Genomic DNA, 21,093 nt, shown 5'->3' with positions numbered 1-21,093 from the left:
TAAATAAAGCTTTTAATTTGCAAAACTGTGGAAATAAAATTTTGCAATTTATTTTTGTTGCAATATTACTATAGTTACTACCACTTAGGAGGGTTAAAAATTTGCTGTTCCATCTAACAATACCAAAAAGCCAATTGCCAACATGTTTCATGTAACCACAAATTCAAACTATTTATCACATATTCATACACTATAACAGGTATACTAAAGATAAGTACACAAAATTAGATTTAAGAATGCGCTATATAAATAGAGAAACACTAGCAACTAGAACACTTTTATTTGTCAAACAATTCATTTTTAAACTAATCCATTGTTTAAACATTTAAAAATCTGTTGCCACCAACAGATCATGAATACACTATATAAATAGAGATAACACTAGCAGCAACAAGAAAAGTTTCATAAAACATTTATTAAACAGAAATTCAAACCATGCATTTTAAAATTTCTCCATTGTTAAAACATTTTTGGAATCTTTACGTGTTTTTTATACATATAAGCATAACACACTATCATTGAAGTTTTAGCATCAACATTAGTTTGTTACAAAATCATAATCACAAAGTGAGCTTTTTTCTCAAGGTTTCAGAAATGTGAGTTCTCCAGTTAAGAACTGAATTATATCAGTCAAGAGCAGCTGAAACCCTGTCACAAAACAAAGTATTTCTTCATTTTCAATAGTATGTTCATATCAACGTTCATAGTCTGTCTTGAACGACCCTTTACTTTTATCATGAAGATAGAGAGAAAGTAGGTGTCGGATATATTACAAATTCTTACATACGAGTTTACCATTAGTAAACTAAATATTTCCAAAAGTAATTCTTTATCCATATCAAAATATGTGATCATCTTGTAATCACTTCCAGTAAATATAACACAAATGTAGTAACTCTTTATCCATATCAAATTTGATCGTCTTGTATTCACTTTCAGTAAATATAACACAAAGATAGTAATTCTTGATCCATATCAAAATATGTGATCATCTTGTAATCACTTCCAGTAAATATAATACAAATGTAGTAACTCTTTATTCATATCAAATTTGATCGTCTTGTATTCACTTTCAGTAAATATAACACAAAGATAGTAATTCTTTATCCATATAAAATTTGATCATCTTGTATTCGCTTTCACTAAATACGTATAACACTATATATAAATTTACGGTTACAACTCATCAACGTTAAATTACTTTCATTTGCTTAACGTTAGGTTAAGCAAATGAAAGGTAATTCGCTTTAAATTAGGTTTAAAGTTTGCACGTTATTAGGTTTATTTTAACTCCTTTTGTGTCATAAGAACTATTTAAACTAGCATAATAAACATTTTTAATGTGTAAATCCCATGGTCAACTTAGGAAACAAAATGTTTAATCTTTCATAAATTTGAAAGATAAAACCAATAAATATACTTATACTTTCCAACATTCAATTAATTAATAAATTCCTGTACAAGAAAACAACAATTTTAAAACTGTTTTGTGTTTAACAACAACTGAGCACATATTAAGTTAAATTTTTGATTATCATTTAGACTATGTAGTGGTGTCTGTGATTCGCGGCGAGGGTGATGCTTATACTCGAGAAGATTGTAGCTAGGTGGCACCAAACTCTGTCTGCCACTTGCGATACTTGCCGAGCGTTGAGGAGTTGGAGGGTTTGGTACGAGAGAGAGCCACTTCAACGTCCGATGTCGTCATGGGCCTTAACTGCACCTTGCCCACCTCTTTGTCTGTTGAAAAATTAGACATCTAATTTCATATCTATGCCATTCTAGCTGTGGTTAAATTTGGTATGCCGGAGTAGTTGGTGAATAGCAATCAATCAATTTATTGTTATAAGACTTTTTACAAGTATTATGAACGTTAGTATTTCGGCACAACACAAAGTCTAGATGTACTTATAACTATTAATTACAGATAAAATATTACATTTAAATTCATACAATCTGATGCTGTAATAATATGTTTTTTATAGCTTCCAAAGACACGTAATAACAGAATGCATAAACAATGGGAATGAACTTACATATCTGTTTCAAGCTAGGAGGCAGGAACGTAAGAGCATCCTAATGCAATGTGACATGCCCTACACTGAAACTTTTAAGGCTAAGAAACAAACAATTGAATTTACATTGTTTCTCATATATTTATATGCTTTATCTCACCTGTGGCATTGGACTCCAGCAGTCCAAAGGCTTGTCTCATGGCTTGCATTGCTGCCTCTTTGCACACAAGTCTGATATCTGAGCCAGAGTAACTTGCGGTCTTCTGATTGCAGAAAACAAAGAAGTAAGTATTGGTGTACAAGTTGCACTTATCTCAAATCTGTCACTGAAGTCACAAAAGTTATTTTAATAAAACCTTTATTACAAATATTTAAAAACTAAGTAAGATCGTTATTCAAATAACAATAAAAACATTATTTAGAGCATTACATTCTGTAAAACTTTTTTATGTTCTTGTTCTTTAATCTTTGTCCATTTTTATTTCCAAAATAGAGAAATTTAAAGGGTCCAATTATTGGTTACAAATTGTTCTGTAATCATTAAAAGTTTTGTTTTAGATAAGGAATTTTAAAGTTACTCACGATTTATTTTACTATTCCTTTGTTGATTTACGGCCTAAATCAGTTCTGTTTCAGTAAAACCTCATGAAAAATCAATATTTATTCTTTAAAAAATTGAATATAGTCCGTTAGTTGTTGGTAAAGACATTGCCATATACTGTACACTCTTTCATATATGTTCATTGTGTCTTGGTGGTCATTTTTTAAATTTGATATGGCATTATTTTAACCTTGGTCAAATACTTTTGGACTCTGAATTTTCACTTGTAGAAAGGTAATATCACCCCTCAACCTAAAATATTTCAATGTCTGAATCTCCCATGTTCTATGGTTTCAAAGTTTAACTCCCATAAAATATGAGAAATGAGGATTGGCTTTTCTATATCTTCTGTTCAAACTATAAAACAATGAAATTTGTAATTTGACTGGTCAAAAACTATTAACTAGTAATCTTTCCAAGGACCAGATCATCTTAAATTATGAATAAATCGATAATACAAGGTGGGAGTTAAAATGTTCTTGGAATCACCTGCATTCAACCAGTGGTTTACTGAAGAAAAAAATGCCTTTCCTGAAGTTGGCTACACTGCTAATCCCTTTGCCACTTCTTTCCATTTTACCCACCAAATTCTAGAATTATTTTCAGACAAAGGTTTACTTTTATTTCTCGGATTATGAAATGTCTTTAGACCATTTTGCCAAAATTACATTCAGTATTTTGCTTCAAAAACCATCATCTGATATCAATGAGATTTTGAAAATACTATACAATAAGATGCGACTGTATTCATAGCAGCATATCGTGGCATAAAGGTTTGTATCAACTTTGCCTCTTTTCCTGCATTTTGTAATATTTTGTCAATTGTTTGCCACACAGAGTCAAGATGTACAAATCAAGGAAGCAGTATTGGACACAATCAAATGGAAACAAATCATTAAGGTTGTATGGACATCAAAGATGATCCTGAGAGTGAATAGTCCTAAAGGATGGTAATGTTAATAATTTCATAGATTAAAAACTTGGAATCTCATAAGTAGTTGATCGTGATTAACAGCATTATGTTTCATAATGATCCAAACATGCATAGTTTAATTTTTGCAAGTGGTTTTGAACAAGTTGGATCTTGAAGAAAAAGAACTGAGTGAATTATGTTCAGGAAAATAATTGGATTATGGCTTATGTAAATTACAACATACTGAAGAAAACTGAGACGTGTGATGACAGTGTTTACTTTAAAAAGTCCAAGAAACAAACGGATCCCTTTTGTCAGAAATTATTTGTAGTTTTAGGACAGAATGAAATAGCAGAGAGCTTGGTACTTTACCAACACTACAGGAAGAGGAATTTTCCCTTTAATGGACCACTACTCAAAGTATTGATTAGAATAAAACTAGGAACGTCTTTTTTTATTTACTGTACACATTATTCCATCTAAGAGAATAAGTTGTATTGTTTCTCACTTAACAAATTTAATTTTAAATAACCCACTAAATAGGGGATTATGTTGTTATTGTCCATTGATCAAGGAAGTATTGGTGATGGATTTGACACTTTGATATCATCCTAAATGTTTGCGATTCAGTTCAGTTCTTTAAAGCCATACTAAATATGTTAAGTTAGGTTAATACTTCGGCCAGTTTGTCGTAATCCAAGTCGGCAGTGAGTCTTGGCCTATCGAGTACCACAGGGGGAAGGTTCTGCTTGATCATCTCTCGGCGCGCCGGACAGTTGGGCAGGTCCACCAACACCCTCTTCTCCAGTCTTCGCAGCATTGCGGGGTCCAAGTCCCTGAAATCGCAGACAAGCAAACATGAACAACGATAAAACAAACTGTGGAATTTAATTGGCTGATAGACGTTGTGTCGGTTCATATGGCATATGTGAATAAGTGCTGTAGAATAGAGTAACCCATTCACCTCTATTGACCATGTTGTACAAGTTTAATATGGTGATGGCTAACAACTTCCCTTGTCTACAAGCACATTTTTTATTAAAGCATGAGCAAATCAATGACAGAAAGTGTCTTTGGATATGAAAATATGCTGAAAGTTACTTGAAATCCTAATTTAAACTAACCGTACCACAAGAAATCTTTTTAGCTCTTCAAATTAAAGTTTCCTAATTGTGTAGTGGCCAGCTTTTAAGCATTCACAGGAGTTAAACTAATTGTATAAACTAATATATTCTAAGCAAAATTATATATGGCTTAGATACGAAATTAAATCATTTTGAATGTGGGAGTAGTCAAACATTCTATTGAACATACTGTATTTTCAACAACAGAACTATAAAATGTAGCTATAATATAACTTTAAACATGTAACTGCCACTACTGAGGGTCCCAACAATGTGTTTATTCTCATACTTAGAGGAGGGAAATCACTTGGGATAACAATTTGTTTTAAAAGACCACAATTGTAACATGGCATTTTTTTAACTAGGTTTCATCCTATATGAGAAGGAAACAGGATTTTTCCGGACATTTGCCATTGTTCAGTGATACAAAAAAGTCAGTAACACTAAGTTTCGAGATCTGCAATCTGATCTCTTCTTCAGGTAAATAACTAGCCTAACACATAATTACAAACCAGGTTAAAATAAACAAACCTTTTTTTGTATTACTAAACGATGGTAAACGTCCGGAAAAATCCTGTTTCCTTCACAATTCTTCCATTGTCAAAAAAACCGTCAAACAAAGAATCCTAGATGTATTTTTATACAAACATTATCATATGGTCTATTTAGTAAATGTTAAAGAAATAAATTGAAATGGCAACCCTTTTAATAGGGTATTTAACATCTTGTTTTTTCATATCATTTTTTTTTTTTTTTTTTTTGTTCTTTTAGGACAAGAAGCTTATAAATTGCACTTAGTCCTGTAAGGACCTTTGCGCTGCTTCCGGAGTGATAGGATATTCAGGATGGGTAAGGTTAGGGAGTAGGGGTTGCCTCCTATCGAGATCCATGAGGAAGAATTAGGGCACTACATCTCAAAGTCATCCCGGAAGAAGGGAGGCCAGTTGTGAACCAGCCTCTCCAGTCAAAGTAGGCAGGGGGTGGCACACCCTTGTTGAGGTTAACAAGAGCCTCTGAGGTAAGGGAACAAACCCCACCAACTCCAACAGCCATCCTCCACAGTAGGCTAGACCTATCGAATTGCCCATGAATCCCAGAATCTCAACATTTGCGGTTAGTGATGTGCCGCTACTGGACATCCATAAGGTTGCCCAGATTGAAGTGGCACATCGGTTTTTGCTGTGCCCAGTGGTGGGTTCAACTGGTAGGTATAAACCAGCCAGAAGTGATCCCTGCTGGGTATTTTCATATCATTGTATCATTCTCATTAAGACAATTATATGCTACTTGTATGTTTCCAATTAATATCTATTTATCCGACTTTCCATCAGTTATTTATTCAATGTGGTATACTGAGTTAATGTTTCGTGCCCTATGTTGGTACACACATTTTCATTTATAAGGTAAACCATTCAAAGATTACCAAGTCATCACAACATCATGCTGTCACTGACCAGGGCAGGTTGGATGTGGCCAGCAGGAACACGCGATCGTCTGACTGCGCCAAACCGTCAAGTTGTACCAACAGCTCAGTCTTGAGTCGTCTGCTCGCCTCATGTTCAGCAGCACTGTCCCGTCGGCCTGCTAGCGCGTCTAGCTCATCAATGTATATAGTGGACGGTGCGTGGTACCTGGCCACCTCAAACATCACCTGCAACATGTTCCTTGTTGATCAGGATGTAACAAATGTGAGAGGTCATGCCTATTTCTGGACACAACAGAATCCGAACAGTATTTTAAATTGTGAATTTCAGATGTTCCAGTACCGTAACATTTTAAATTTATGCATGGAAATTAAACTTTTCAACAACTTGCCTGATAACGCATGGAGAATTAGTATTGTCTAGTTTAAAACTTCTATAAGTAGTTGGTTGAAGGACAAAGCCATTTATTCAATTTACGAGTATTTGTCCTGTGACACTAGTGAAATAAAATTTTAGTCTACTGTTTTTATCTTTCTTGTTTCTTTTAAAATTTATTTAATATTTCTCATTGGACAAAGCCTTTTGATGAGCATTTGTCCTGTGTCAATCTTGATGCCACCATTACAAATTTGTTGAGTTGTTATTTGTTTTATTCTCTGTTATTACTTCTTATATATTCTATTTATTGTTGTTATGTTATGAACTTATTTATTGTAGTTGTACATTAGTTTTTAATTATTTATTTATTTTATCATAGGCTTATTGAACAATTATGTATACAAGAAATTAAGGAATTTGGTATTGGCTAGTTATATGAATATTATGAATTTTCTGACGATGTCAATTGCATTTATATACGTTTAAAGACAAATAAAGAATCTTGAATCTTAAAGTTTTCTTACTCTTGAGCTTTAAAAATGTTACACAAATCTAGATGTAGAGCTGTGATTTTGTTGGTGCTTTTAAATAACTAACAAATACACTGGTTAAAATTCAATGGTCACAATTAACTTTAGAAATCTACATTTCCATAAGAACCTGCTACATAAAATATTTCATACTTTCATGTAAGATGATAAATTATTGTGGTCGTTGAGTTTAGCTCCAGTTCACCTGCCTCTTAGTGCAGCATCTGGAATCTGACGCTGTCTCAGACTTAACTCCTAGAATCTGCAGTCATGTTTGTCTGAAGAGATCCAATAAAACTCGGTAACGAAGAAGCTCAAAACAAACTTTACATCGTTTCAGAGACATCTAGACTACAAGATATAAAAATATAGTGCAGTTCAGGTGAAGAGGTATTCTCATTGTCTTATCAGGTGCACAATTGATTGTGTAAGACAGCATCAGATTCCAGATGCTGGGCTACGAGGAAGGTGCCCAGAAACGGGCAGTACCTAAGGATTATTACAGGCTAAAATGGTTTGAGTCAGCTAAGCACCATTTTAACAAATTAGGCATAATGACAGTTTTAGTCCATACATTTTTCAGTTGACACCTAAAAAAATTATAAAAATCTGCATAAATTACGCCACAACCATAATTATAATACTAGGAATAGAACTGATATTTCTTTTGTCACAAGTGAAAACTTTATGACCTAACTATGTCTTTATAAGCTATTACAACATTTACCACAAGATAACAAATTTAATGTTTTTACAAATTTAAAAGAAAATTAAAAATTACTATGATAAAAAGGCCATCCATTCTCTTTATGAGTTTTTCATAATTTCTAAAATTAACAACTAAAAAAACTTATATTTTTTAAAAGTATATTTTATTATATTTGACCATATTATGCTCTAAATTATTTTTTATAATTTATTGATGTTGACAATATTTTGTACTTTTTTGAATAAAGTGGATTAATATTGGTATTGAATATTATTATATGCTTAGAAGTCACTAGGAACTTTTAAGCAACATATACACTATTAGGCTTGCCTAATAGTACGTTCACATAGGCTGTTTTAGTGTCCACATCAAACTTACCCGAACAAGTTTCTCCGAGTCCCCTCTCCATTTGCTGACAATAGAACTGGCGGAAATGTTGAAAAATGTGGTCCGGCACTCGGTTGCTACCGCTTTTGCCAGAAGTGTTTTTCCTGTTAAATGATACACTTTGAATAAATTAAATACTACTAAATTTACTGTAAGACACTACTTGTATTTTAAAATTCCTTATTATTTAAGCCTCCGTCTTGCAGATTTCCCAAACATAAGTTTGTGTGTTGTAAGGAAAGAAAGTAAATTAACCATTTAATCTTTTTAGTTAAAAAAATAATTCAAAGACATTTATTAGAATATTTAACATTAAATGTTCATTTTCCCCATTTTTCAAAATGATATTGTTTGAAAGAAAAATGCATTAAAAGTATTCAACACAATAATTGAATTCCAATTCCAGTTTTATAAAATTGTATTTAATCTCTATACAAAACAACAACTAACTATTTAGAATGTTGTGTTTAAAAATTAAACAATTATTTTTGAAACCTTACAATTGAAATTTGAATGAAATATTTCTGACAATTGTCCAACATTTTTTATCAAAAATCTTTTTGTAAGCACCTTTTCAAATCAAATCAAATCAAAGAGAACTTTATTCATATACATCGAGTACAGAATATGTGTCAATATGTATGTAAAAATGTTATCTAGTTTAAAACATGGATAAAGATAAAAATGTCATGTCTAGTTTAAAAATTCCTCGATGGAGTAAAACGTCCTGTCAGCAAGCCATGCACTGAGATTCCTCTTCAACGCTGACTCTCTTGTTATGCTCTTGAGGTGTCTTGGTAGGAGATTGTAAAATTTTGCACCTGCATAAGATGGCTTCTTGGTAGTCATGGTGAGTCGATGAGGTAGTAAGACGAAGTCTGTCACATTGCGGGTTCCATATGAATGAATTTCGCCCAGTCTATTGTAATCAGTGTCTTTGAAAGCACTTCTGCACGAGTCAAGATGATTTAGACCTGCCAATATTCTTACCGCTTTCTTTTGAAGTTTTAGAACTTTAGTCATATTTCCTATACTTGACCCTCCCCATATTATCAAACCATACCTCACAACAGACTCAAATAGGGCAAAATACGCGACCCTGGCCGTTGACAGATCTGCAACAGACCTTATTCTTTTTACAACATACAGGCTGGTTCAGAGGTGGTTTCACCTTCTTCTTAGGAGACATGACTGAGGTTAATGCCCTAAATTCTTCCACATGGATCTTGACAGGAGACGGCCCCTTTTGATTTAATTGGTAATAAGGTGAGTGCTACTATTTCAGAATTCAAAGAAAATATATTTCTATTTGATTTACAATACATAGAATGTTATATAAATTATAAATTTACACAGGGTGTCTGACAACCATTGAATCAAACTTTGCACATTGTTCAGCATGTAAAAGTTATCTGTACACAATGTCAAGGCAAATCCAATGATGGATTAGGTTTTACGTTTTTTATTTCTGTCTCTTAAAAAGAAGCTTACAAATTGCATCTAGTCCTAAAATGACCTTTACGCTGCCTCTAGAGTGACAGGATGGGTAAGGTTGGGCGGAGGGGCCGTCTCCTGTCAACCCGCTGCCTCTAGAGTGACAGGATGGGTAAGGTTGGGTTGAGGGGCCGTCTCCTGTCAAGATCCGTGTGGACTATTCAAAGCAGGAAGTGGGTGGTATGACCTTATGTCTAGGCTAGCAAGAAACTTAGACTTTTAGTGAGCCCAACTAACCCCAACGGTCATGTCCCGCATTAGACTAGACCTCTTGAACTACCCTTGCAATCCATAATCTCAACATTCGCGGTTCATCATGTGCTGCTCCTGGATATCTATAAGGTTGCCCAGATTTAGTGACACATTGGTTTTGCTGTGCCCAGTGTGGGTTCAAATGGAAGTTGCATTTGCTGCAATAATCAGAAATGATAATTTATGCATACTTTAAAATGCCTTAACCAATTCACCAAATATTGAATCCCAGTGATGTTAATTCTTCACAGTCAACTGTAGTGTAAAAATAGCAATGATCAAGTGATCTTAACTGTCACACGGTACTAAGTAAGAAACTTTAATAAATACAAATCAGATAAAAAAGTAGAAATTAGTCAAGTAGACCACAGGTGTGGGTTCAATCCTCCTATTTGGAGTCTTTACCTGTACCAGGAGGTCCGTAGAGCAAGAGACCCTTCCATGGAGCAAGTATCCCAGTGAACAACTCTGGATATTTAGTCGGATAGACAACGGCTTCCTTGAGGAGCCTCTTGGCCTCGTCCAGACCCATGATATCTTCCCATCTCACGTTCAGGTCTTGGACAAAGATTTCCTACAGGACAGGTTGGTTAGTTAGCCAAAGTTTATTTCAGCAGCAGTCTACCATAGTGTGCATTTCATTTGAAATTACTTTCTCATTTCAGACCAAGGTTAGTTACAAGACCAAAGACAATCCACTAAGGTATTTGTCTATTTCATTACATGAAATGATGGATTTGTATAAAAATAATAAACAAATTGAAACTATAAATAAATTAATAACATATTATAGTGTTGTCATTTTATTCTTTCAATGGATTTTCCTATAGAGGTCAGATAAATCAAATTCCTTGAAATTTGGTGCAAAACTAATAACAGAGTTTAAATCTTGTTTTTTTGCATTTATTAATTAAGTATATATGTTAATGATTTCAACCAGTGTTATCGACTTAAGATCATATCATTATCACCAAAGTAAGCATGTATCTAGTATACTGTATAGTTGAATGATATTGATTTATCGGGTTAGCTCACCATTTTAATTGTGTTAGTTTAACTGTAAATTAAAATTGCTGTGTTAAATAATTGTATATGACTAATTTGTAGTGTATTATTCTACACTATTTAAACCTTTTTGTTGTCTTTGACAACCATTCTTTAGAAAGCCACTTGTATTATTCATTTCTGTAAAAGGTTCGTAACAAATTTGGTTATTCTATTAGCATTTTACAACCTTTGATATTGTATTACTTTTTAATAATGTTGTACGTTTTTATATCATAAAATAAAATGTTTGAAATATGTCTATTTGACTCACTTTGCTACTGTCTGAACAAAGTTTAGCAAAGAAACTGGCAAAGAGTTATGCAGAACAAATAAGAAGTAACATATATTCTTGGAAGACGGTGTTCCTCTATTATAATTTTGGGAGGATTTAGTTTTAGAAACCAATTTATTATTCTATGTAAAAATATTTCTGATTATTGCCTTAAGGAATGGCTCTACTGGTGGCCATTTTCATTGTATACCCCTAAAAGCCATAGAATTGGACATAGAAGTATGAGAGAAGTCCCATATAAAAGACATAATTATAAATAATACACATTCAAACGCTTTTTTTATTTTTAAATATTTGTATTGGTGCAAAAAAAATTATTTTTTGCATACATTTTACATGAAACATGGTAAAACATTTGGATGCACTTTAATTATGTCTTTAAAATGAGATGTCTACCATTTTATGACCTAGAATAAGGTACATGAAAAACTTTGACTTTGACCCCATAAGAACAATTTTAAACCTAATACTTTTATGACTTCTTACAACTGGCTCCATAATTCACCTATTGCAGGCAACAGAGGTAGAAAACCATGGAATATGTCTAACTAAAGATAAGAAAAGTTAATTTTAAGGGCGAGTTTAATAACATTTATTTTCAACTGGATTTTTTTAGGGCTAGAAGGAATTTCAAGAAGTGCTTGTAGAAAAGTGGCATAGCATACTTCCACACACAACTTCAGTTTCTTTACTCATCCCAAAGATAATAAAGGTTATTTCCTTACCTTAGAAATAATATCTGCAAACTCTTTCCATTCACCGTTGTATCCATCAAATCCAGCTATTGGCTTAACGATCCGTTCTGCAGATAGATCAGACTCAATTGGCTGCAGATGGACATTCGGATTGGGGGCAGTCAACGGAAGAACTGTGATGTCAAAATCAGAAGCAAAAGATTTATTCCTGTTTCTGTTTGAGTTGGCAGCAACCTTAGTGGTGGAAGGTGTCTTATAGTTGTTCTGTTTTGGGCAGGACAGTGCGGTTGCAATCAGTTTGTTGCATTCAAAGCCATTTTCATTCAATGTCGGTCTACGTTGTAACTTTCCCTTAGCATCCCCTCCTCCAGGTAAAATCTTCTTGCATACCTGATGAAAAGGAACACTGAAATTATTAAGATGGTTAATTAATTTTTATACTTTTGTGTAGTGGCAATTCTTATTCTCAAAAACTGTTGTTTGATCAATGTTCATTCCTTATATTAGTAAACTACAACAATCTGAAATAGTTGTAGGCTCTCCAATCTTTTTAAATAAGAGATTCACGTTAGGGTTGGGATGATAGACATCCTAGACACCGTTCTGTGGGTTTGGAGAGAAATGCCCCTTTAATCTGTAAACCCTTACCCCAGAACGAAAATACATTAGAATGTCTTACTACCAGGTGTAAATCTTTATCAATAGCAAGGTTTCAAATAAGTTATTATTTTGTGATGAGCTATCATGACTTGGCTATTTTAATGATTGTTGCTCATAATTTTTTATAAGATTTATGAAAGATTTTATATTTTAATGAGCAATTTTTCTTTTATTTGTGATTTTCTAGTGGAAACAGCTAAGTCTATGAACTGAAATTATTCCAGAAGGAAAAAGTTTAATATGCTCACCAGCAACCATGTCTTCTTGTCTCTTCTTTCTTTTTTCTTAAGAAAACTCTCAACCAATACAGGTTTTTACTATTCATATTTTTGTAATGAAAATGACATACACTATTAACATTATTTATATGTTTTACCTTTGGGTACTTTTGGAAGCGCAAGAAATAGTAGGACTCAAATTCTTGCAGTATCGTGTACAAGTCAATGTTGTCGCACACAGCAAACTGGTTGCTCAGTCTGGCTTCTGCCTCAAACTGTTGTGCCGTTTCGTTATATCTGTTAACAATATAATACGTCTGATTCCACGACAATACACCATGACAGTTTAGATGTAATAACACAAACCATAGTTAAGTGATAGAGATTTTATTGTAGTTTAAGATTACATCTTGGTAGTAAGAGAGAAATCATAATCGTAAATGTCCCTAATGGCTAGGATTTTGAGATTCATAAACTTGGAAGAGGGAACAACACTTCTTTTGAGTATAGAATTGGCTGTAGGAGGAGGCCTCCATGAATGTGGAATCTGCATTCATTTATTTAGATACACATCCTATCATTTATTTATCCAAGGCTTATGGAAATAGAATTTGGAATGTACAGTTTATCAAATAAATTAAATAGACCAGAACCAGAATATCTTTATTAATATGATAAATCGCACACAAAAACACCAAGAACCCTTGTTTTTGTTGTATGGTTTTTTTGGATTTTCTGTAGATGGAAAAAAAAATTTGATTAGTGTAAGTATTAGTACTTTGTCAGCCGATTTCGTAACCAAAAAAAAGTATTGCTTCTAATACATAACATACAGGAGTTCTCTTTTCACATCAGATGTTCATATGTCTGATAGTTCCAGAAACAAGTCTTGTTTAAACACTCTAGATATTACAATAACAATAATCAGGTCTGTAATCAGACCGGTTTTCTTCAGACAATTTTGCCCGGGCCCACCACACATCTATTTGAAGGGTATCGACAGACAAGATAGCTCAATCTAATAACTGTAACTAACTACTGAATCTTATTAATATCAACAAAATAATAAGATATTGTTAATGGCATAACAGTGGGGGGGTGAAAAACTGTGTAACCGAATACCTTCCCCTCAATACAGTAATTGATTATATATTGCTATTATGTTGTTAGTTTTTTTTAGCACAAAGTAACATATTTTTTGAGTTCATATACTGTGAGAACAAGGTTTGAAAAAGTTGAAGCGATTCACGCTAATTTTCACAACTAAAGACAAGTTTTCTTCAATGTGTAGCCTATTTGTTTACCTATCAAACTGGAGTTGTCACTCAGATGTAGCAAACAGTATTGGTGCTAATCATCAAGTAACACTCTTCAAGAAGCTGAATTTTGTTTTTTTAATATTTTAGGAATGATAAGAATAAAAGAACATTTAATGAAAAGGTTAATAAAGGAAGGAGTACCGGTATGTAACTGATGAAAACGATCATAAAACGTTGTTGAAATGTAATTCCATCAAGCCTACTCATCATAATACACTTTGTTTAAAATATATTAAATTTGGAGCCCTAACCGTAAGTTTCCACTTAAATCTAAGAAAAACAACTTTTTTAGCAAAAAAGGCAGTATATATTATTTCCTTTTAACAATATCTCTTTCAGACATGTTTGTGCCCGTGACACAACACATTCATATATCATTATAAGCAAATCTCAAAAGGTAGAAGATTTATTTCAGTTAATTTAATTATTGTAACATTTAGCACAACATAGATTGTGAAAATGAACTTGACTTACCCTTCATCTTTAAGATACTGGTGAACCAGGTACAGCGTATGTTTTTTACGATCCTGAAGACGTTTTTCTTCCTGAAATACAGAATAAAATCTAATGGTTCATTGTTGATATTTTGATAGGTACCAGTAATCATTAATTAACACTATGAATTTGTCTGAAAAAAGTTGATGAAATACTTATTTCTAGCTTAATGCCAATAGTACTAGTGGAAACAGCAGTTTTGCAAGATGACCAATTCAAGCGTGGATGCTGCGTAACCACAGAGAGGGCCTGTCCTTGTAAGCAGCACACCTCTTCAGCCATCGTGGGTTCAGAAGTCACATTAAAGCATTAGTCACAACTGAATTTTGAAGCATCAGAGAAAATCAGATGTTACTAAGTAAGATAAAATCCTTTTGAAAATAGATAGCTAATATATCTGTAGAAGTGTTGGCAAGTTTAAGCTTTGAAAAGAAGGTAAAGCCTGTCCTATTTCAACAGACAAAGTTAGAGTTAAGACTGACACTTAACTCTGACACTTATAACAACTGGTTATGCAGGACAGGTTACCTGTAAGAACAGAATTGTTCAACAGTCAATGATTCAAGGAACAGCCACGCTTGACGTTTCTTAACTCAGTTATCAAGTAATAACTAATATGTCTACTAAACTCTCCCATTGGTAACTTCTAGCTACATTCAAAGATTTAAGAAATGTTCCTCTTTCTAAAGTGGTTTAGTTCTACTTTTATCCCTCTTTCAAAGTTATAAATATGCTTTATAGTGATCCATAACTGTAGATCATCTAAATTTCTTATGACCAGAAACATTCTTCTTTAACATGTTCGCTAAGAATCAGTGGTCACAGGAGCACTCTGTGGTGTGTGTGCCAACATTACATGTTGTGCCACGTAGTAGTCAAAGTGATGAAGTTGTCTGAAAACAATTAGTGTACTTTAAACAATACCCTACTTTCAGAAGAATACTGTTCCTCATAACCACATCAATTGCTCAGTGAGAAACTCAGTTACTAATATTTGTATTATAAGAGTTAGCCGGTTTATAAGATGAAAGCCAGCAAATAATTTCTAAATGGAAAATAGAACAATTCAATCATTAAAGTTCTTCAGCCAACTAATCCCATGGTATGTATGGAGGTTGACAACTGCAATTAGAAGTTGACAAGTGTAACACAACCAAGGCAAATTGAATTTGTTTGTAGTTCTTAAGAATCAGATCTAGAACATTCCAACATAGATGGATCAATGTCAGATTCAGATATTCCAGAAGAATGGTACATTACTGCATAGATTACTAAGACGCTTAAAATTAAATTATAAATATTGTGTGTCAAAATGTGCCACTTTTAGATCAAAGTCAAAATGAAGAACGTCTAAAACCAGCCTATCTTCCTTACATTCAAGGAATGATTGATAAAATTGGGAGGATATTAAAGACGTGGAGACGATATTCAAGCCAGCAAAAGTTGAAGAACTGTTTGAGACTAGTGAAAAGACCTGATTCCACGGTGTACGCCAGAAGTCTACAAAATGACATGTAGTTGCGACTCAAGTCTACATTGAGAAGACAAAAAATGTGATATCTGCACGAATGAGTTAACAAGATGCACAAAATAATGGGGCTGTGATGGGAAGGGTTTATTCAATGTGAATGTGTTTATATTTAGAAGTCTAGGTGTCTCTGATGTCAAAAATATGTAAAGAGTTCATTTTGAACTGCACATCAAGTGATTGTGAATGACAATAAGATGATCACACACATTTAATACAGGACCTCCAGTTACACTTCCTTTCTTTTACAGTCCATGTCAAATGGTGACAGTTCTTCTTGGTGGTTAAAAAAACTCTTTAAGGGGACTGGGATTGTCCTATTCCTGCAATTTTAAATTTAACAAACTTTATGTACCTCTATCTCAATAACCATAAAAGATAAAGCACTAATTTTTGTTTTATTTTGAAGATGAACCTTTTCTTTACATTTTTAGCAGAGGGGTTATAAAAACTCCATCAGGTAAAGGTTTTGGTAATTTATAAAAATATATATAACATTTTGTTATTTTTTCCTCATATGATCAGATATAATTTTTTTTTCAAGCAGTATTTCAAAAAGTTGTCTGTTCAAAATGTAAGGCATATTATGTGGAATAAAACAAAAAAAGATCATGCTTATATCTTTTATAGTTTTTGAGATACAGGTACATATGTAAAAAAAAACACAAAAGTTCGGGAATCGCGAGTAAAACATGTATTGCTATAACACAGAGGATTCTGTTTACTTTAATACATCCCTGCACCATATGAAGGCTGATTTTGGTCTTCCTGCTCCTCAAACTGGTCCTTCAACTTCCTTTTAGCCAACTGCTGCGTCTTACGGCACTTTTTTCTAATTTCTTCTACAGCTTTCTCTGCCTCTTCGATTCTCGTTTCGTCGATGGATTGCAAGGTTTTTATGCAATTAATGCCTGGTGTAATTCCTAATTTGCCTAGTATTTTACATTTAGTAATGTTTCCATTGTTAAAAGTAGCTATACCCTCATAAACACCAAACTCAAGTGTAGAAATCATCACAAAATTAGACTTTTGAATTCTATTCCAGATCACACTGTTGAGCGACTCACAAGGATTTTGGGTGCCATCAAACAGACACTTTTGTAAGAGCACAGGAGAAAATAAATCTTTGAAGATGGGTTTAATTTTGTTTATTACCTAATTCTAAATGTTTATTTAGAAATAGGTAGACCTACTATAATAAAGTACAATAACAATGTAGTGTTGAAGTAACTTCTCAGTACTCGTGCGGCGCAGGTTTACGAGCCAGAAAAGCGTGCACAGCATTACAAAAATGCACATAATTATTTTATTATTGCTCAGAAGTTTGTTCTAATGGTTTCAAATTAAAGAGGACAAAACATAGATAAAAAAAATGTAAAAAAACAAAAAATCGGTATTTTTGACCAAATGGACCAAATTTGACCAGTCCCCTTAAAGATGCTAGACAATCAGACAAATCTACATCCTTATGTTGAATAAAACATATTGGCATTCTGAACATAACCTCAATTTAACGCTTCTGTTGAGTGTTACTGTAAATGGCAAGAAAGCTTTAGTGTGAGCCATTGTCTCAATTCATTTGTTCTTTACTGTTATTTATGCAAAACCAATTTGTTTTATGAGCAAAGACTATTAAGAAAGCAGTGAACTTCAATGACCTGTTATGCAAGATAGCTAGCATTGAGATGTGATTTAATATTTATCTTTACTGGAAATAAACATTTATATTATTTTGTTTACTAACAATATCCAGTTTTTATACTTAAAAAAATGGCAGAAAGCTGAAGATATTCCTGAAATAGCATTTGAAAACTAAACTGCACTGTTGACCATTTTAGTTTTAACCCCATGAGACTAATCTTAAACCCTTATATGTAGCCATGGGGTTACAGGAGATGACATATAAAAAAATATGTACACATAATAAATATCCAAATTCTTTTTAGTTTTTTTTTTTTTTTAGATAATTTGTATTGGTTATTTAAAAACATTTTTGTAGTTATTTTATTACATTTTCAAAAATTTTACACTTCACAAGAAAAAGGTTTAAGTGTTTTTAATGGTATTAATTGTGACTCGACAATGCGACATCTTCTATAATTCTACATCCAAAAATAGGGTGTAAAAGTGTTTGAGGTATAACATTGTTCTGAAGGGACAAAACTCAAATTTGTTTCACTCCTTAAATGCTGCAGTGAAACAATCCTGAATGCACATTATCAACTCCTGTTACATTTTTAATTTAACTTTCAATGTTGCATAAAAAGAAAGTTACAAATCATAGTTGCTATATTTTACTATTCTAATTTCATCAATCAAATGCAGATACAGTTGAAATTGTAAAACCAAAAGAACACTTGAAATTAATTATTTCCTGATTGTATTGAATAAATTTTATTTTCATACAAAAATCATTAAGATATTATTTTGTTATAAGGCACACATTTAATTACATACTGTTAGTTACAATACTGTTCAAATCCACACTTGTATTTTTTACCTTATAAACCCTATTTCAAAGTTTTGCTTTGGAAATTATATGGGTTGTTTAAGAAAACAAAATTCGGTACTTTGGGATTATACCGACCACACCAGTATGAAGAACACAAAAATAGAAAATTTATAGAAACAAACATGATAGAACGAAAAAACAACTCTTCAATTACAAAATTACAAACTTACAAGCATTTCCAGGTATTGTGATCGGTATTGTTGTCGCTGTTATCTTATCTTTCTCGAGAATCCTGATTACGGCAGGCCGCGCGGCATCACGTGATTTGCACGGTACATCATTGCCTTTCCATTACAATTCAATTTATATTTCTGATTAGCCCCTCTAGAATTTCCTATTTTACTGATAGGTACTATCTCGAGGGATGTTTTTCTGTCGTCGACATCAGCGCGGGGCAGCACCGAATGCCGAAGCCCGCGCTGATGGCCGGAGGCACTCGCATTTTGGGTGGCGGAATGTGATCAAGAATAAAAACAAGTTTTGAGTGTTTTTTTAATAAAAAGTTTAGTTTGGTAAACGTTTGTTTTTGTTGAATTTTTGTGTTTGGAGAAATGTAGAGGTAAAACACGGAAGTACAACAAAGCGATGCACCAGCTGAACGGGCGGCGAGACTCTGCAATCACGTTATCTACTAGACGCTCGACTTTGACCTCTGTCTGAGGATGGGGAGGTGTTTGCGATAAGACAATTCCTGTTTTATATTGACGAAATATTGTTCTACGCTAATCTAGTAATCAGTAGAAACGAAATGTGAAATAACGATTCATGTCTGGGTGTGGTCGGTATAATCCCAAAGTACCCAAAATTCAGTTATTTAAATCTATATGAGGCCTCTCTGTTTAGCCCAACAAAGTACCCTACAATATTTCAAATTTAATTACACTTTTTATAACTAAAATATTGATTTGAATAAAATGCCTATTTAGAAACAAAATTTAAAAATACTTACAAAATCTCTGACTTGATGAGCTAGTTTGATTGTTGAATAATTTAAATCTGTTGTCATTATAAATCTGATTCCACTTAATTAACCGCTAAATCAATAAACAAACACACAATGTAAATAAATAATTAACTGTTTCAGATGTTGCATCTACTGCTACAAGTTTGAAGTTGCCATGGCAACCAGAATTCCTTGATTGATTCAGTGTACCAGCTGATGTAGCCAACCATTTATTTATAGTGTTATTGATAACTCCATGGAATTTATGATGAATGATGATTAAATATGTTTGCCTCATCTTGTATGATTCTGCAGCTCATTAATTATATTTAATAATGTTATTTTTGGAATATGTGTTATAAAATGGCTGCTTTAAGGTTTAAATAATTACAAAAAGCTGCCATTTTCAAATTAGAAAAATGAACATAACCTGTTTAGGCATTGATAGAACCACTATGAGTTGAGTATAAATATCTTATCAAGTAACCAGTAGTCTCTTTAACACAACTGGTCATCCAAATTTCTCATTTCTGTTCTCATTCATACACTTGTTAAAAGGCAATTGATCCAAATATGAATGGACTAAACATAATTACATTATAATTTTGTAGTCTGGTACTTAAATATGTTTACTTAATATTTTAATTTTTTGTGTATTCTTCCTCTTTGTTATTCTTCCAACAAAAAATACTAAAATATTTAGCATGAAAAGCTCTCCTTCTGACACTATTTTATAAATATCTGGATATGTATATCTGCCATAGTTCTATTCATTGTTTTATTCAATAGTATTCAACATGATTAAAATAATAAGTTTACTCTTTAATGTCTTAACAACCAGCTGTAATGGAATAACCTTAATGTTTTTAGTTTTTACTATAAAGTGTATGTTTTTTTTAAATATTGTGTATTTAATTAAATTGTGTATTTAATTTAATTAAATACAGTGTAGTGCAAAATAGTTTGAGATTTTTACTACATAACCAATAAAAGTATCAATAAAACAAATTATTAGATACATATTAATCATATACTTAAAATGAGACAATTCCAAAAATTCTTTAATTAAATATAAGTTTGTAAATTGTTTGCAGATTAATATTGTTATTATGGCAAAAATCAATATGGCTGTCAGTGTGGTCCTTAAAAAAGGTACTATGCCTCAATTGAAATTAAGCTGTTCACAATTAAAATATTTATTCTTTTTTGTTGTATTTTCTTTGATATACTATACTACTGAAAAATGTGATTTTCATCCTTCTTAAAAAATAACATCATTGCCATACAAGCAAGTCAAATAGAAGTGTTTTAGATTAAAAAAATATAGATTTACACAAAGGGACTGTACCACATAGTGTTACTCCGTAGGACAAAAATGGATAAATCAGTCAATAATACACCGTCATCAGTACCTGAGTAGTATTTAGGCAACTTTCACAAAACATAAATACCTGAGGATAATTTTGAAAACACAGTATTGATATGAACATCTCATATCAAACCTTGTTCAAGGTGTATTTCTAGGAATTTAGTTGAATTAACTTTCTGAACCATGGT

General features: G+C 32.6%; 1 protein-coding gene across 1 annotated transcript; it reads right to left on the bottom strand.

The window, feature by feature from the left end:
* Positions 1-258: 258 nt before the first annotated feature.
* Positions 259-19,694, bottom strand: LOC124366921 (katanin p60 ATPase-containing subunit A-like 2). The gene is made up of 10 exons (XM_046823525.1): positions 19,543-19,694; positions 14,533-14,603; positions 12,898-13,036; positions 11,892-12,251; positions 10,233-10,401; positions 8,073-8,185; positions 6,108-6,304; positions 4,206-4,365; positions 2,176-2,278; positions 259-1,740 (listed from the first exon to the last, which is right to left on the bottom strand). The coding sequence occupies exons 1-10, from the start codon at positions 19,597-19,599 to the stop codon at positions 1,604-1,606; spliced, it is 1,506 nt and encodes a 501-aa protein (XP_046679481.1). The 5' UTR covers positions 19,600-19,694; the 3' UTR covers positions 259-1,603.
* Between the last annotated feature and the right edge of the window lie 1,399 nt (positions 19,695-21,093).

The sequence above is a fragment of the Homalodisca vitripennis genome, chromosome 7, assembly GCF_021130785.1.
Source record: "Homalodisca vitripennis isolate AUS2020 chromosome 7, UT_GWSS_2.1, whole genome shotgun sequence".
Taxonomy (NCBI): domain Eukaryota; kingdom Metazoa; phylum Arthropoda; class Insecta; order Hemiptera; family Cicadellidae; genus Homalodisca; species Homalodisca vitripennis.
This window is presented reverse-complemented; position numbering and strand designations above follow the sequence as displayed.